This window comes from Aquarana catesbeiana, linkage group LG01, assembly GCF_042186555.1.
Source record: "Aquarana catesbeiana isolate 2022-GZ linkage group LG01, ASM4218655v1, whole genome shotgun sequence".
Taxonomy (NCBI): Eukaryota; Metazoa; Chordata; class Amphibia; order Anura; family Ranidae; genus Aquarana; species Aquarana catesbeiana.
Window position 1 is genome coordinate 727030475 of NC_133324.1, and position 16328 is coordinate 727046802.

The 16328-nt window shown below is 38.9% G+C and overlaps 1 protein-coding gene across 1 annotated transcript in view; it reads right to left on the reverse strand.

Moving 5' to 3' along the window:
* Window positions 1-16328, reverse strand: part of FREM3 (FRAS1 related extracellular matrix 3) — a 94313-nt gene that overhangs the window by 21660 nt on the left and 56325 nt on the right. Inside the window, exons 7-13 of the mRNA XM_073604411.1 lie at window positions 9623-9772; window positions 9325-9534; window positions 8174-8371; window positions 7513-7677; window positions 6015-6197; window positions 5650-5780; window positions 4185-4343 (exon numbers count right to left, since the gene is read on the reverse strand). Of these exons, the coding sequence (XP_073460512.1) occupies window positions 4185-4343; window positions 5650-5780; window positions 6015-6197; window positions 7513-7677; window positions 8174-8371; window positions 9325-9534; window positions 9623-9772 (1196 nt within the window). The remainder of the gene's footprint in view (window positions 1-4184; window positions 4344-5649; window positions 5781-6014; window positions 6198-7512; window positions 7678-8173; window positions 8372-9324; window positions 9535-9622; window positions 9773-16328) is intronic.

The following is a 16328-nucleotide window of genomic DNA, read 5'->3' on the forward strand; positions in this document are numbered from 1 at the left end:
TTTATCCCTATTGTGGGGTCACCAGTACAGTATTTGTACATTGAAATAATATCCCCTCTCAAGCGTCTCTTCTCCAGAGAGAGTAAGTTCAGTGCTTGTAATCTTTCCTCATAACTAAGATCCTCCAGTCCCCTTATTAGTTTTGTTGCCCTTCTCTGTACCCGCTCCATTTCCAGCACATCCTTCCCGAGGATTGGAGCCCAGAACTGGATGGCATACTCCAGGTGTGGCGGGACCAGAGTCTTGTAGAGTGGGAGCATTATCCTTTTATCTCTGGAGTTAATTGCCTTTTTAATGCATGCCAATATTCTTTGGGCTCTGCTTGCAGCAGCCTGGCATTGCCTGCCGTTGCTGAGCCTGTCATCTACTAGGACCCCCAGGTCTTTTTCCATCCTAGATTCCCCCAGAGGTTCTCCCCCTAGTGAGTAGATTGCATTCATGTTTTTGCCACCTAAATGCATTATTTTACATTTTTCTACATTAAACCTCATTTGCCATGTAGTTGCCCACCCCATTAATTTGTTCAGATCTTCTTGCAAGGTTTCCACATCCTGTGTAAAGCTATTGCCCTGCTTAGCTTAGTATTGTCCACAAATACTGAGATTGAGCTGTTTATTCCATCCTCCAGATCATTTATAAATAAATTAAATATGATTGGTCCCAGGACAGACTCCTGAGGGACCCCACTTTCCACATTGGGCCATTCCGAGTGCTCCCCATTTATCACTACCCTCTGAACTCGCCTTTGTAGCCAGTTTTCAATCCAGGTACTCACCCTTTGGTCCATGCCGACAGACCTTAGCTTGTATAATAAACTTTTGTGGGGAACTGTATCAAATGCCTTTGCAAAATGCAGATACACTACGTCTACCGGCCTTCCTTCTTCTAGATGGCAGCTCACCTCCTCATAGAAGGTTAATAGATTTGTTTGCCAAGAATGATTTTTCATGAATCCATGCTGATTACTGCTAATGATACTGTTTTCATTACTAAAATTGTGTATATAATCCCTTATCAGCCCTTCCTAGAGCTTGCATGCTATTGATATTAGGCTAACCGGTCTGTAGTTCCCAGGGATATATCTTGGTCCTTTTTAAAAGATTGGTGCTACATTGGCTTTTCTCCAATTAGCTGGTGCCATACCAGTCAGTAGTCTGTTTGTAAAAATTAGGAACAACGGTCTGGCAATTACCTGACTGAGCTTCTTAAGGACCCTCATGTGCAAGCCATCTGGTCCCAGTGACTTATTTATGTTAAGTTTTTCAAGTCTGTTTCTGATTTTATCCTCTGTTAACCATGGGGGTGCTTCCTGTGACGTGTCAGAAGGCTAAACATTGCAGTTTTGGTTACTGAAGCCCCCCGTTTCCCTTGTGAAGACTGAGGAGAAGAATACATTCAAAACCTTCGCCATCTCACCATCCTTTGTAACCAGAATCCCTTCATCATCCTTTATGGGGCCAATATGATCTGTCCTCCCTCTTTTACTATTTATGTACTTAAAGAATTCATGGGATTTTTCTTACTTGGGATCGGATGGGGCTGGGTGTCATTGGATATGTGTCCATTGACATCTGCCGCTCTATAGAAAAGACTGGGGGAGGGGGGGGGGCAATCAGGTCTGTCTGAAAAACTGGCAGGCGGACCTGATTGGACAGCCCGTGTGAAAGGGGCCATACTGCAGTTATTTTTAAATGAATCAAATTAAGTTTGAACAAGTTGCCCATACACCTGTGCCCTATACAGTGCAGTTAGATCAGTGATTCTCAACTCCTGTCCTTGGGACCCACTAACAGGCCAGGTTTTAGGTATTACCTTGGGGAGATGCAGACTAGAATACTGCAATCACTGAGCAGCAAATGATATCACCTGTGATGTATTTCAGTTATCTTGCAAACCTGGCCTGTTGGTGGATCCTGAGGACAGGAGTTGAGAACCACTGAGTTAGATGAACTCCCCGTGCTTGGCTATTTTATTCTAACAGCCAGACTGCATCTGGATTTTTCAATAAAAGGATGTTGGGTTGGAGGGAGCTGACAGGGACACCCACTAAATGAAATTTGACTGCTTCATTATGCCATAATTTGCAGTGTATAGCCAGCTTTAATTCGATTTCTGAAAAAAAAAATACAGTATCTCACAAAAGTGAGTACACCCCTCACATTTTTGTAAATATTTTATTATATCTTTTCATTTGACAACGCTGAAGAAATTACACTTTGCTACAATGTAAAGTAGTGAGTGCACAGCTTGTATAACAGTGTAAATTTGCTGTCCCCTCAAAACACAGCCATTAATGTCTAAACCACTGGCAACAAACGTGAGTACACCTCTAAGTGGAAATGTCCAAATTGGGCCCAATTAGCCATTTTCCCTCCCCGGTTCCATGTGACTCTTTAGTGTTACAAGGTCTCAGGTGTGAATGGGGAGTGGGTATGTTAAATTTGACGTTATCGCTCTCACTCTCTCATACTGGTCACTGGAAGTTCAACATGACACCTCATGGCAAAGAACTCTCTGAGGATCTGAAAAAAAGAATTGTTGCTCTACATAAAGATGGCCTAGGCTATAAGAAGATTGCCAAGACCCTGAAACTGAGCTGCAGCACGGTGGCCAAGACCATACAGTGGTTTAACAGGACAGGTTCCACTAAGAACAGGCCTCGCCATAGTCGACCAAAGAAATTGAGTGCATGTACTCAGCGTCATATCCAGATGTTGTCTTTGAGAAATAGATGTATGAGTGCTGCCAGCATTGCTGCAGAGGTTAAAATAGTGGGGGGTCAGCCTGTCAGTGCTCAGACCATACACCACACACTGCATCAAATTGGTCTGCATGACTGTCGTCCCAGAAAGAAGCCTCTTCTAAAGATGATGCACAAGAAAACCCACTAACAGTTTGCTGAAGACAAGCAGACTAAGGACATTGATTACTGGAATCATGTCCTGTGGTCTGATGAGACCAAGATAAACTTATTTGGTTCAGATGGTGTCAAGTGTGTGTGGCAGCAACCAGGTAAGGAGTACAAAGACAAGTGTGTCTTACCTACAGTCAAGCATGGTGGTGGGAGTGTCATGGTCTGGGGCTGCATGAGTGCTGCCGGCACTGGGGAGCTACAGTTCATTGAGGGATCCATGAATGCCAACAGGTACTGAGACATACTGAAGCAGAGCATGATCCAGAGACTGGGCCGCAGGGCAGTATTCCAACATGACCCCAAACACACCTCCAAGGCCACCACCGACTTGCTAAATAAGCTGAGGGTAAAGGTGATGGACTGGCCAAGCACGTGTCCAGACCTAAACCCTATTGAGCATCTGTGGGGCATCCTCAAATGGAAGGTGGAGGAACGAAAGGTTTCTAACATCCACCAGCTCCGTCATGTTGTCATGGAGAAGTGGAGGAGGACTCCAGTGGCAACCTGTGAAGCTCTGGTGAACTCCATGCCCAAGAGGGTTAAGGCAGTACTGGAAAACAATTGTGGCCACAAAAAATATTGACACTTTGGGCCCAATTTGGACATTTTCACTTAGGGGTGTACTTACTTTTGTTACCAGCGGTTTAGACATTAATGGCTGTGTGTTGAATTATTTTGAGGGGACAGCAAGTTTACACTGTTATACAAGCTGTACACTCATTATTTTACATTGTAACACTGTCATTTCTTCAGTGTTGTCATATGAAAAGATATAATAAAATATTTTTACAAAAATGTGAGGGGTGTACTCACTTTTGTGAGATACTACATGTACCACTGTGTTAAAGTGGAACTAAATTGGCCGATACTCACCTCTATGATCCAACATCCACATCCCTTACTAACCCCAACATCTATTTGGGTTCTTATTCTTCTTTGCGTGCTGAAGCTTTGGCCATCTTAATTGGCCAGCGTGGGATGGCATAACTCCTATGCATACACAGGAGTTCATTCAGCCAGGCACACAGGCACTGTGCTGGGAATGAACCCTGAACTGTGTATGGGCAGCTCAGTGTACATTGTAAAGAAGACTGTAAGCAGGCAGGTATGCTTTTTTTTATTGCATAGGAGACATGGCAGCCTCTTCTGGGATAGAAAGCCTGCTTGCTCGCAATTATTTGTTTGTTGTATGTTACTTTGAAGTTTTATGTGTTGAGCCTACACCTTTATTAATATTTTATCATTGTTTAAAGTAATATATAATACTTACCGTCACACACACTACAGGGTAACCAGTTGGAGGCTGCGGACTTTCCTTAGCTTTTGAAGTATCATCATATATCAAAAGTGAGACGACTTGGGGTACTGCTGGAAAGGTAACATCTGCAACGCTGTCCATTTCTTCAATGTACACAATAGCTTTGTTCATCTGAAAATATAAGTTTTATGTTATATATGACCATGGCATTACTTAAAAATGACAACATTTCAATCACTACAACTTGTCTGTATTGAAAGAACAAGGAGCCACATACTGATGGCACCGATGCATGAGATTCTTCCAGACAGGTATGTTACACTATTTGCAAACAAATCTAAAAATGATAAAATGTGGGACAACAACTTCCCGTCCTGCTCCCACTCCCGGAACAAAATCAGATCAGGTTAGGTACTGCTCAATCATTCACAAACAGCTTTGTATTCTATCAATGAATACAAAACTTTCTCTAATTGGCTGAGGTGGAGAGGCGGCCAGATGACGTCAAAATCCCCAACTCAGACAATCAAAGGAAGCTTTGTATTCATTGAAAGAATACAAAGCTTCCTGTGAATGGCTGAGCAGCGCTCAGTCTGACTCGATTTTGTTAGGGGAGTGGGATAGTAAGTTGTTGTTACACTGCTGGAATACAGAGCTGTATACTGTATATAGCTCAGGCTGCATACAATACAGTGCACTCAGCAAGCGCACCAGCTTGGCCCAAACAAACTATATTTAAAGGGACAATAAACATGTAGTTAGGTTTAACATTTAGAACTTTTTGCTTTTTGTTCCCCTCTCCTGTCAACCTTAGGACATATAAAAGTAGAACTATAGGCAAACATTTTTTTTTTCATTTTGGATAGAGCAAGGGAAGGTTATAACCCCTGTCAGATTTTTTTTCGCCATCTTATCCCATTGTGGAGATTTCCCTTCACTTCCTGTCCCATAGCCAAACAGGAAGTGAGGGGAAATCCCTGCAAATTAAGGGAATCCTTAATGGTAATGGCAAACAGGACAAATAGAGAGGGTGAATCTCCCTAATGGTGGCACAGACAGCAATAAAAACTGAAAGGTGTTCTAATCTCTCTCCATTCTATCCAAAACTAAAAAAAAGTTTTGCCTTTAGTTATACTTTAGGGATAAATTCAGGGGAAAGAGGGTGCAGGGGTTGTTGGGAGGAGTCATAAGGCTCTCTTCTTTTTCTTTTTTGGTGAGTTTAAAAAGTAGCTCTCAAGTTGTAGGTTTTAACTAAAATAATCACATGACACAAAGGGCAGAGCTTATGCAATTGTATACATGGGGAAGCATGGTGTCTAAATCTGGTCCGTGTTGCCACAATTTGGTAATGTCGAGTTTCTAACTGCTGATACAATTTTTTTTTATTTTTTTAAACACTTTATGATCATTTATCTTTGTAATGAATTGTATTACTCTGCCATGCAGATGCAAAGGCACTCTTCTTTCTAATACATACCTGGGTTTCTGCTACCATGTTGTCATCAGGCTTCAGATGAACAGTGAAAGCTTCACGCATCTCCCTTTTGCCATCATACAATATTTCTATTTCAACAAAGTGTTCTGTATCTCCTTCTTTGAATTCAATATCTGTTGAAAAGGGACATAAGATGAAGGTTTCACAAGGCTAATTGGAGAAGATAGACAGCTATACACAGGAAACAAATAAACGTTGTCATTCTTAGCAACCAATAAGATTTATTATTTTCATTTTCTGACCAGAGCTGCACAAATGACAGCTTCGTTCTGAATGGTTGTTATGAGTCACACCTCCACTTTCACTTCACTTTTGAAGTGACTATTGGAAACAGAAACATCTCATACCTTCTGAGAGTGGATTGTAGTCTTCACCAGAAGTGGCTGAGCCATCCTTTGTGTGGATTCTTACAATGGACACTTTAGAACTGTCACCCATGCGCAGTACAGGTATCTTCACCACACTGGTTTCCCCAGCAACCTGGGGCTCTTTTATACTGTATTTAACTTCTGAAAATCTAATGATGGGCTCTGTGAAAATAAGTGATATCATGCAGATTTTGTTATTTCATTGCCAGGCGTCAAGTGAAACCATCAGTAAATTGTCAATGCTATCCAGCAAACACCACAACTGTGCCTAACTCACAAAGTCCATTTAATTGACTTTTACTCTGAGATCCCTGTTATTCAGTGCTGCCAGATATCACACAGCTACTATCATGTGTTGTGGGAGGGTCTATTTCCTGTAACTGTGCTGTGCAATTCCCTCTCTCTCCCTGATGTATCGCCAGTCAGATTCAGACTTCCAAGATTGATTTTAATATGATTTATCTTAGTGAAAAAAATCCTTGCTACCAACTTGGTAAACCAGATGTTCTATAGTAGAGAGACTATAGTGGGCACGTTTCAGAATTTCTCTCCTGCTTTACAAACAGGTTACAAAAATAAGTTTCCAGATCACAAGATTACTGTCAGAAGCAATGTAGTCAAAACGTTTATTTTTTATTTTTAGATAAAAGTAGGGAAGGGTTAAAACCCCTACCAAGTTATTTGTTTTGCTCTCCAGGGAATTTCACTTTGCTTGTGCTCCTGGCAATGCAACAGGAACTTAGAGGAACTAAAGCCAGATGGTTTGAATCGGCTGAGATTCAAACCATGTATGGGTATGCTGAATGTACATAAGTTGATTGAATAATCAACTTAGGTACAACCGACCTGTTGGATTTTTACAACAGGCTCCCGGGAGAACACTATAGATCCATGGGAGAGATTTTGTCATCAACACCAACTGTGTTGATGGGGCAATCAAGTGATTTTCTTTCCTGCAACCCATGGTTGCCAGAAAGAAAACTGCTCCGTCTATGGCCGGCCTTTGAAATCTTTTTAAAGTGGATGGAGTTCCCATCTTAGAGAGCTGGCACTGTCCATTTGAAGATCTTTCCTTATCTCTTGCTCTGACCGCAACTCAAATTTTTTGTTTTTCCTCCCACTTTTGTGTTATACTTTTTACAGGGTCTCTTCTGTAACTGATAAATAAGCGGTCATTCATGTTTAGTAAATGTATGATTAAATGTATATAATATAATGTAACTGGCCATTTTGGTACTATGAATGCCGAGATACATGCCACTATTTTAGACCAAATTTTTTCAGTTCCTGCTGTCCCACATCACATTCATGAACAAGGATGCAATCTCTATAGGCACTTCCTTCTAATATATTACAAACCTATATCTACGGTTCATATTTTGACTTAAATATCTAGTCATCAACAGCAAGTTTATACTGTTTTGTAACTTTGGTAATTTAGCCATTTTGTGGAGTAATAACAGGTTCAGCAACTCACTGTCTTCCAGATCCTTTATTTTCATCAGTGTCTCCTTCTGTTCTCCAATTGAAGCTCCAAAGGGTGACTCACTCTTTGGTGTCCCAAGAAGCAGTCTGAATTCTTCTTCCTCCTCATAAATACTATCATCCACAAGAGTCACCACACATGGCTTTTCACTCTCACCTGTGGTTACAAAACCATCTTATAATGTATTGTCAAGATAGAACATATTATATTGCTAATCTATTTTATTACTTTAAAGGTTCCTTAGATACATCATATGGTACTTTCTTCAATGTTATATGCACATTTCAAAATCAACCACATTTTATAAAGTCTGTTTTCAGACTCATAAATAGAATATTATACAGCAATATGGATTTGCATCATACCCAAAACTACAGCCCAAGTGCCTTAAAGAGGCACTCCATAACACAATCAATGCGTAATGCGAATCAATAATCCACATGCATTAACACAATGTATAGTGCGAAGGGACCCTGAGAAGAAGAATTATTCATACTGGAAACTTATCTTGCAGGGTTTATAGCTGTATAACAGAATATGGTCTAAATTCTAGGTAATAATTCTAAAAGTGATGCACTCATGATGTAATCATGATAATAATATACTTCTTTACAAAGATTTAGAAGTACATATGATGCACTTATAAACTTACCTGGCAAGAATACTACTGCAGAGTCATCAGTGTTTGGCCTTTCTTCATAATCCATTGTAACCTGTGCAGAGCCTTGGCGAGTGTAGCATCGCACTGTAGATTTATGACTGACATCACCGCTGCGGTATATCATTGCTATCACTTGCTTGTCCTTCTCATTCACAGAGTAAACAGGCTCCTTGAACTGAACCTTGGGTACTAGAAACAACACATTATAGATGTTCAATAGGCCTATTTAAAGGTTAGATTCTTTATACAGTATAGTAAAGGTAGTTTTATGGTAGCTAAGTAAGTGTGTTCTGTTATGATAGAGGATGGAATCATTTGAGGGTTTTCATATCACAGTTACATGTGGAAGCCCCAGAGTTCCAGGGATCTAAGTTTATAACAATAATTGGGTCCTAATAGGGCCTTTTCACCCAATACATCACACATGGTTTAACAATTTGTTCTGCAACGTTATAGCTGAAACAGATGCATCCTATATATTTCAAGCCTTAATTATCTTCTTTCCAATATACACCTGCTACACCTACATCTAGGTTATCCCATGTTATGTCAACCAATTGACCCATGCATTTGCTCAACAGACAATTAGACACTCCTGACCTGTAAGCTTTTTGCATGTGGCTAGGAGAGCTCATGAAAGGAACTCATCTACAATTTCCTCACTACATATGTTATCTATTGCAGTAGAAACTATGAAGATATATCTGCTACCATTTTACTAATCCCAATCTCTCAGGTCTCTCAGGTTATAGAGTGTTTGGCCTTTTACGTTTTGTCAAACTCCTTTTGACTCTGTGTCTCGCTATTTCATTATTATTTTGAATATACTCAATCATTTGTAAGGTTTTCTAGAGAAAAAAAATTGTATAGAAATGTTCTTATGTTCTGAATAGTCTTTAATAAAAACATAATTATGAAAAAAACAAACAAAAAAAACTATGAAGATATAGGAACATGTTATGTGCAGTGAACCAGCAATGGACTTGCAGCATGGGCTTCTGTAGTCTTATGTAGTTAAAAGTCATTCTGATCTTTGTTGCTGGGCCATTGGACAGAAAATGTTTTAGAAATGCCTTTGTGAAAATATACTGTACATAATTTGTCTGAACATTCTCCAGATAACTAATTTTCAAATAACTCACAGTCAGAGATGGTGTCATTAATGGTGATGGTTGTTTTGCTTGGTTCTCCCAGAATAGCATTTACAGGCATTCGAAGGACCAGTTCAAACTTTTCTAAACCCTCTAAAGCTGGTTGGCCCAAGTCATCAAGGATGGTCACACGAAAGGTTTGCATGTTCACCCCAGGAGCAAAGTCCAAGTTTCTACTTATTCCAACATAATCTGTGCCAGCTAGATGAAGAAAAAAAAAAGTATGAAATACTTTTACATTTCTGTAATGCTACAACAATTTGAAAGTACCAACTATATTTCTACACACCATCAGCAGACAATGGCTCTGTTTTTCTGGAGCGTACTGTGACAGTGGCTGCTTTGGAGAGATCTGTTCCTGTTCTCCAGACTCGAACGTCTACATAACCAGCACTTTCATCCACATGGTAATCGGTGTCAGCAAAGTAGAAAGCAGGCTCTATGGACAAGGAGAAGCACATTCTGTTACTTTAATACTAGTTACCCTACACAGGCGGCAAAGTAATTGTTATATGAAATCTATATGAAATCTATAATGTTTGGTGGTAACATAAACATGTGGTCTGCATTTCTCTGATTAATGATGTGACTGATATACAGAATAAATTATACATGAACAAAATTAGATTTGAGCTATTTTTCAAGAGAGGGCTGGAAAAAGAGATAAAACTATATGCTTCAGGGGGAAATAAAACCATTATCAGCCACTCTCTCAAAGATTTACAACTGCCAGACAGAGAATAATCTATTAGGCGGCGGGTAGACATAATAAGGTAGTGGTAGAGGGTTGGGGGAATAGCAATGATATTGAAGACAATGGAGTTTTAATACCTCAACTTCCTTGGATGTAACCTTTTTTTGATTACAGGGGAGATCCCTAATTCTCAAAAGTTGTAAAACATTTTATCATCACGGTGGAGCTTCCCAATGTCCAAAACTGCAACCCCTGTCCCTTCACACTGGTCTGATTTGCTGCTAAGGGCAACAACATATTTTTCCCTCCATTTATATTTAAGCAGAGCTCACATACGTGTGCAGAAGAGTCCCATTCCACAGTTGTTAGAGAGTGAGACCATTGAAGGAAACATTTTGCATTAGATTGATGAAAAAGCATTGTGAGCTAGTAATCAAATACTGGGGTTTGTTATACTGTAAAATATACATGACAATATAATTGAGAAAAAAAATAGTATATTGTGTAGACACAGAAACACTGTTAGTGTCAATCACTGCTACTGGCGTGTTAAAATGTTCTAATGGCAAGGATACAGTTAAAGAGAGCAGCTAAAATCTCCCAATTCTGTATTCTATTGCTGCAAACCAAGCCAAATGTTTTAAAAGATAATTAGTAAGAGCTTTGCACTTCAAGTCTGGGAAAAAGTCGTAATGAGGAGCAGATCAGGGAAGGTCACTTTTTTTGTTTTGAAGAAATCATTATACATCACAAGACCAAGTTAAACATGCTAATTGGCCAACTGTGTAGTGCTTCACCACAAACAGTGGTTAAAAAGAGATTTCCAAGAAGCAATTATAAAACACATATAGTGGTCGTTAGGGTACTGAAGGTACAAAAATTGTGTCTATCTTATAAACATTCTGCCATTCTAAATAATGTCCATCATTCGAGTGTAGAGTTATGAAAATAGGCAAAATGTTAGGCAGGCCAAATATTATGTGACTTTCTTTACTGCAAACATGGGTTGCAGGTAAGAAAATTGCTTGATTCCATCATCAACACAATCAGTGAGAACACAATGATAAATGCTAGCAGATATAGCTGCTGGCAATAATAGCATGCTAAAAATCCGACATGCTGGTTGTAGCCAAGTTGATCGATGGATTGACTTGGGTTCAATCAGCCTGCCCATAGATGGATCAAATTTCGGCCACTGCTGAACCAGCCGAGATTGGATCTATCTCTGGCCAGCTTTAGAGCAGAGTTTGTAATCATTTCCCAAATTAGGCAAATTAAACAATTGTGTTGACGTCTTAAGTCAATCTGTGGCTAAGCTATAGACTTTCAAATAGCAGAAGCACTGAAGTCATTCCCTCAGTAGTTTTGCTCATCTCAAACTCAGCTTTTCTTCCACCCCCCCTTCTGGAACTCCCACAATGTGTTTACATTAAGCTGGAAGGATACTGCTGGAAGGAGGGAGGAGAATGAGCTGAGCCTCTGAAATTAACAATATTTTTAGTGAGGTAATTATGACATAATACATATGACTATTATTCATTTATTTAGCCTTTAGAAAGAACTTTAGTTTCTTTTTACATTACCCATTTCACTTTACCTCTTGTTGGAAAAGCCAGTTGTTTACAGAGCTCAATAGCTCAAGCTGAATGATTACAAACAAATGGCTTTCTCTCAGGTTTCAACCAGAGACAGGGGTCCAAAAGGAGATAACATCTCTTTAGAAATCCACAGTGCTTTGGAAATTATTTGTCATGTGTTAAATGTTTATTTATAAAACAAAGAATGTAAATATATAGTAGAAAAAAGCAAAACATCAGTTTAAAAATACATAAATCCTACACTTTAAAATTTTGAATAAAATATAACCCAATACCATTATTATTTTCCATTAATACCATAACAAAAGAAACATATACAATAAAAATATGCTGTTGTAGCCCATCCAGAAGTTTAATTATTAAATCCTCATCCCCTATTCGTTCTCAGACATTTCACACAAAAGGAATGAAATTGCATTTTTCCAATTATTGGTTACATATCCTTCTTTCCTTTTATCCACTCTGCCAGTAAACACATCTCTTAGCACAATGTCCTCTTAGCCATTGCCTTGCTCTTAATGCTGTAATTTGTGCTTATCCAAACTACAATAGATAAAAGGTTTCTCTCCTTGAGGAATGATCAATTTGTAAAGATAACAAGCTAGTAATCTCTTTTGTATCTATATGATATTCCAACCAACAGAGGAAAAATACCTTTTGCAATACACACATTTTAATGTATTTTGTGTGCTAAACCTGTATATTGAGTGATGCCTCAAACAGGTCGTATCCCTCTTGTCCTCTTTCTCATTCTTTTCTTGTGCTGCTCTATGATAAAGTATAGAAGCATTTGCTAGGTGTGAGAAATGTCATATTTTTCAGTTTTAGATGTGTCAGAGTGGGGAGGGGTTCAAAATTCACAATTTATTTTTGGTTGTCTGTGTCCATTTGGGGGGATTATCCTTCACCTCCTGTCCTGGAGATGTAAGAGGAAATGTAAAGTAGGGAAAATGCCCTCTGAGTCATTTCTCACCAGAAAAAGTGTCTCCATTTAAATATTTTCCATCACCTTGTATTCTCGTGACAAGTGAAAAATGTTGAACCTCCCAGCACTTTCTGTCTTAGGCAGGCCATAGACGGTGCAAATTCCTTTCCTGCAGCCAGTGCTGATGCGGGAATCCCTCTGACCAGGCCATTGCAAGCAGCCACTTGCGATAATCACAAGAGAATTCGGCAGGCTGGTTGTACCCAAGTTAATCAATCGATCAACTTGGTGCTTTCAGCTTGCCCATTAACGGTTCAAATTCCTGCTGAACCGGCCGAGATTCCAACCGTATATGGCCAGCCTTAGTTACAATGGACAAATAGAGAGAGTAAGTCTCCCTAACTGAGACAAAGACCACAATACAAACATGATAGGGATTGTAACGCCTTACAACTCTACTATAAGGTAAAAAAGTTTTGGCTATACATATACTTTAAACTCCTGCATGTAAAAGAAACTCCTATTACAGTTCTTGCAGTGTCAGACCATGGCTCAGTAGCCTTCATCTTCCATCCATCTATATCAAGCTAAGCTGTTGCAAAACATTCATCTCCTATTGTAATATATACTGTATATATGGTCACTGTGTAGATAGCATGATATTAAAACTCCAGATATATAGTATGTTTTTACATTTAGGAGAATATTGCTCTCCAAAAAATAAACAGTTTTAATACTATAAATCACTATAAATTGGCCAGTCCATGACATCACTACTATGCAAAAGATAATATTGTATATTAAAATAATTGTCATTTAATTGTAATGTAATTGTCAAGAATCGCTAGTTATATATCAAGAAAGGGTTAGTAGCTTGATAAATACCATGGATGACGTCCAAAAGCTTGTAACACTTGTAAAGAAAAATTATTAAAAAAATGTGCACATATACAACTTATTAGCCTGTTTGTATATAATGCCAATTTCTAGTTATCTATCCAACTGTTGAATGCAGTTGACTATTCTGCTTTTTAATCTGCCTCAGACATATCCACCATCTACACACATTCTCATTTTACTTTGTTGTTTCTGAAAAAGAGTCATTTACACTAATCCTCAAAGGAGTCTGTGAAAGTGGCCTAAGAAAGCTTACCTTTGTTGTGTGTCTACAGGGGATGCAAACCTTTTCTTTTTACCTTGCCCTTCAAGTAAGTCTTTGTACGCTGATTGAGTGTGTGGCATAGAGCATGAGCAGGAAATTTACGATTAGACCCACAATTCATGAGATCATGTTCCCAAGCCCAGGTGCTTCTTGCTCTCTCTTAAAGGATATGAAAAGGCCTGAACCTTAAACACCCCAAATAAAATGTACAATAGTTGAACAATGGCACCAGTCAACTAACTTCCCCTCTACTACTATAAAATAAACATTTGCATGAAAACTATTCATGTAGAACGTGCATAGCAGCTCAGTTGAATTTTTGTGGGCTGTTGTATATTTAGACTACAGGTAAAGGACATGTGTATCAATTTATAAAAATTTTGCTTTTAGCATTTTCATTTTTAACCACAGAGAAAAGTTTGCAGCTAAAAAATAGAAAAAATAATCAAAAACACAGGTTTTGTATATATACCATCTATCTATCTATCTATCTATCTATCTATCTATCTATCTATCTATCTATCTATCTATCTATCTATCTATCTGTTTTATGAAAATTGTATCATTTTGCAAGCTATATAAACGTAACAGGGGTTCTAATCTTCCCTACTCTAATCATAAATTTAAAAAAAAGAAAAAAATATTTTAGCTAAACACACTTTAATACACAAGTATGAGTGCATCATTCACTTACATGATTCTTACTCTTAATGGTCTAAGGCTATCAGTGGTGTACCCCAAGGTTCAGTGCTGGGCCCCCTACTTTTTAATACCTTTATAAATGATATTGGGTCTGGGATTAAAAGTAACATTTCTGTCTTTGCAAATGACACCAAGCTATGCAGTGGAATAACGTCCTTAGAGGATGTCTCCAATTTACAAGTCAACCTCAATGCACTGTCTAATTGGGCGACTATGTGGCAGATGAAGTTTAATGTTGATAAATGTAAAGTTATGCACTTGGGGGCTAAGAATATGCATGCATCATACATACTAGGGGGAGTACAACTGGGGGAATCAATGGTGGAGAAGGTTCTGGGAGTTTTGGTAGATCATAAGCTCAATAATAGCATGCAATGCCAAGCTGCGGTTTCCAAAGCAAGCAAAGTCCTTTCTTGTATTAAGAGAGTTATGGACTCCAGAGAGAAAGATATAATTTTGCCCCTGTACAAATCATTAGTAAGACCTCATCTGGAATTGCAGTTCAGTTTTGGGCACAGGTTCTCAATAAGGATATCGGGGAACTGGAGAAAGTGCAGAGAAGGGCAACCAAACTGATAAGAGGCATGGAGGAGCTCAGCTATGAGGAAAGATTAGAGGAAATGAATTTATTCACTCTTGAGAAGAGGAGATTAAGGGGGGATATGATCACTATGTATAAATATATAAGGGGTCCATATAGTGAACTTGGTGTTGAGTTATTCACTTTACGGTCAAAACTGAGGACAGGGGGGCAATCTTTATGTCTAGAGGAAAAGAGATTTCATCTCCAAATACGGAAAGGTTTCTTCACAGTAAGAACTGTGAAAATGTGGAACAGACTCCCTCCAGAGGTGGTTCTGGCCAGCTCAGTAGATTGCTTTAAGAAAAAAATGTGTGTTCAGGTTGATGTGCAGTTTTAGTTTACTGCCACACACAGGGTTTTGCTTTTAGGCCAAACAGTTCAATTTTGGTCTCATCTGACCAGAGCACCTTCTTCCACTTGTTTGCTGTGTCCCCCACATGGCTTCTGACAATCTGCAAGCTGGACTTCTTGTGGCTTTCTTTCAACAATGGCTTTCTTCTTGCCACTCTTCCATAAAGACCAGATTTGTGGAGGGCGTGACTAATAGCTGCCCCATGGACAGATTCTCCCACCTGAGCTGTGGATCTCTGGGGCCCCTGCAGAGTTACCATGGGCCTCTTGGCTGCTTCTCTGATTAATGCTCTCCTTGCCTGGCCTGTCAGTTTAGGTGGATGGCCATGTCTTGGTAGGTTTGCAGTTGTGCCATACTCTTTCCATTTTCAGATGATGGATTGAACAGTGATCTATGAGATGTTCAAAGCTTGGGATTTTTTTTTTCCTAATGCTGCTTTGATTTTCTCCACAACTTTATTCCTGACCTGTTTGGTGTGTTCCTTGGCCTTCATGATGCTGTTTGTTCACTGAGGTTCTCTAAAAAAACCTCTGAGGGCTTCACAGAACAGCTGTATTTATACTGAGATTAAATTACACACAGTTGGACTCTATTTACGAATTGGGTTGCTTCTGAAGGCAATTGGTTCCACTAGATTTTAGTTAGTGGCAACAGAGTAAAGGGGGCTGAAAATAAATGCATGCCACACTTTTCACATATTTATTTGTAAAAAATGTTGAAAACCATTTATCATTTTCCTTCCACTTCACAATTATGTCCCACTTTGTGTTGGTCCATCACATATAATCCCAATTAAATACATTTACGTTTTTGGTTGTAACATGACAAATGTGGGGTGTGAATACTTTTTCAAGGCACTATTATATGTATGTATATATATATATATATATATATATATATATATATATATATATATATACACAGTGGGGACGGAAAGTATTCAGACCCCCTTAAATTTTTCACTCGTTATATTGCAGCC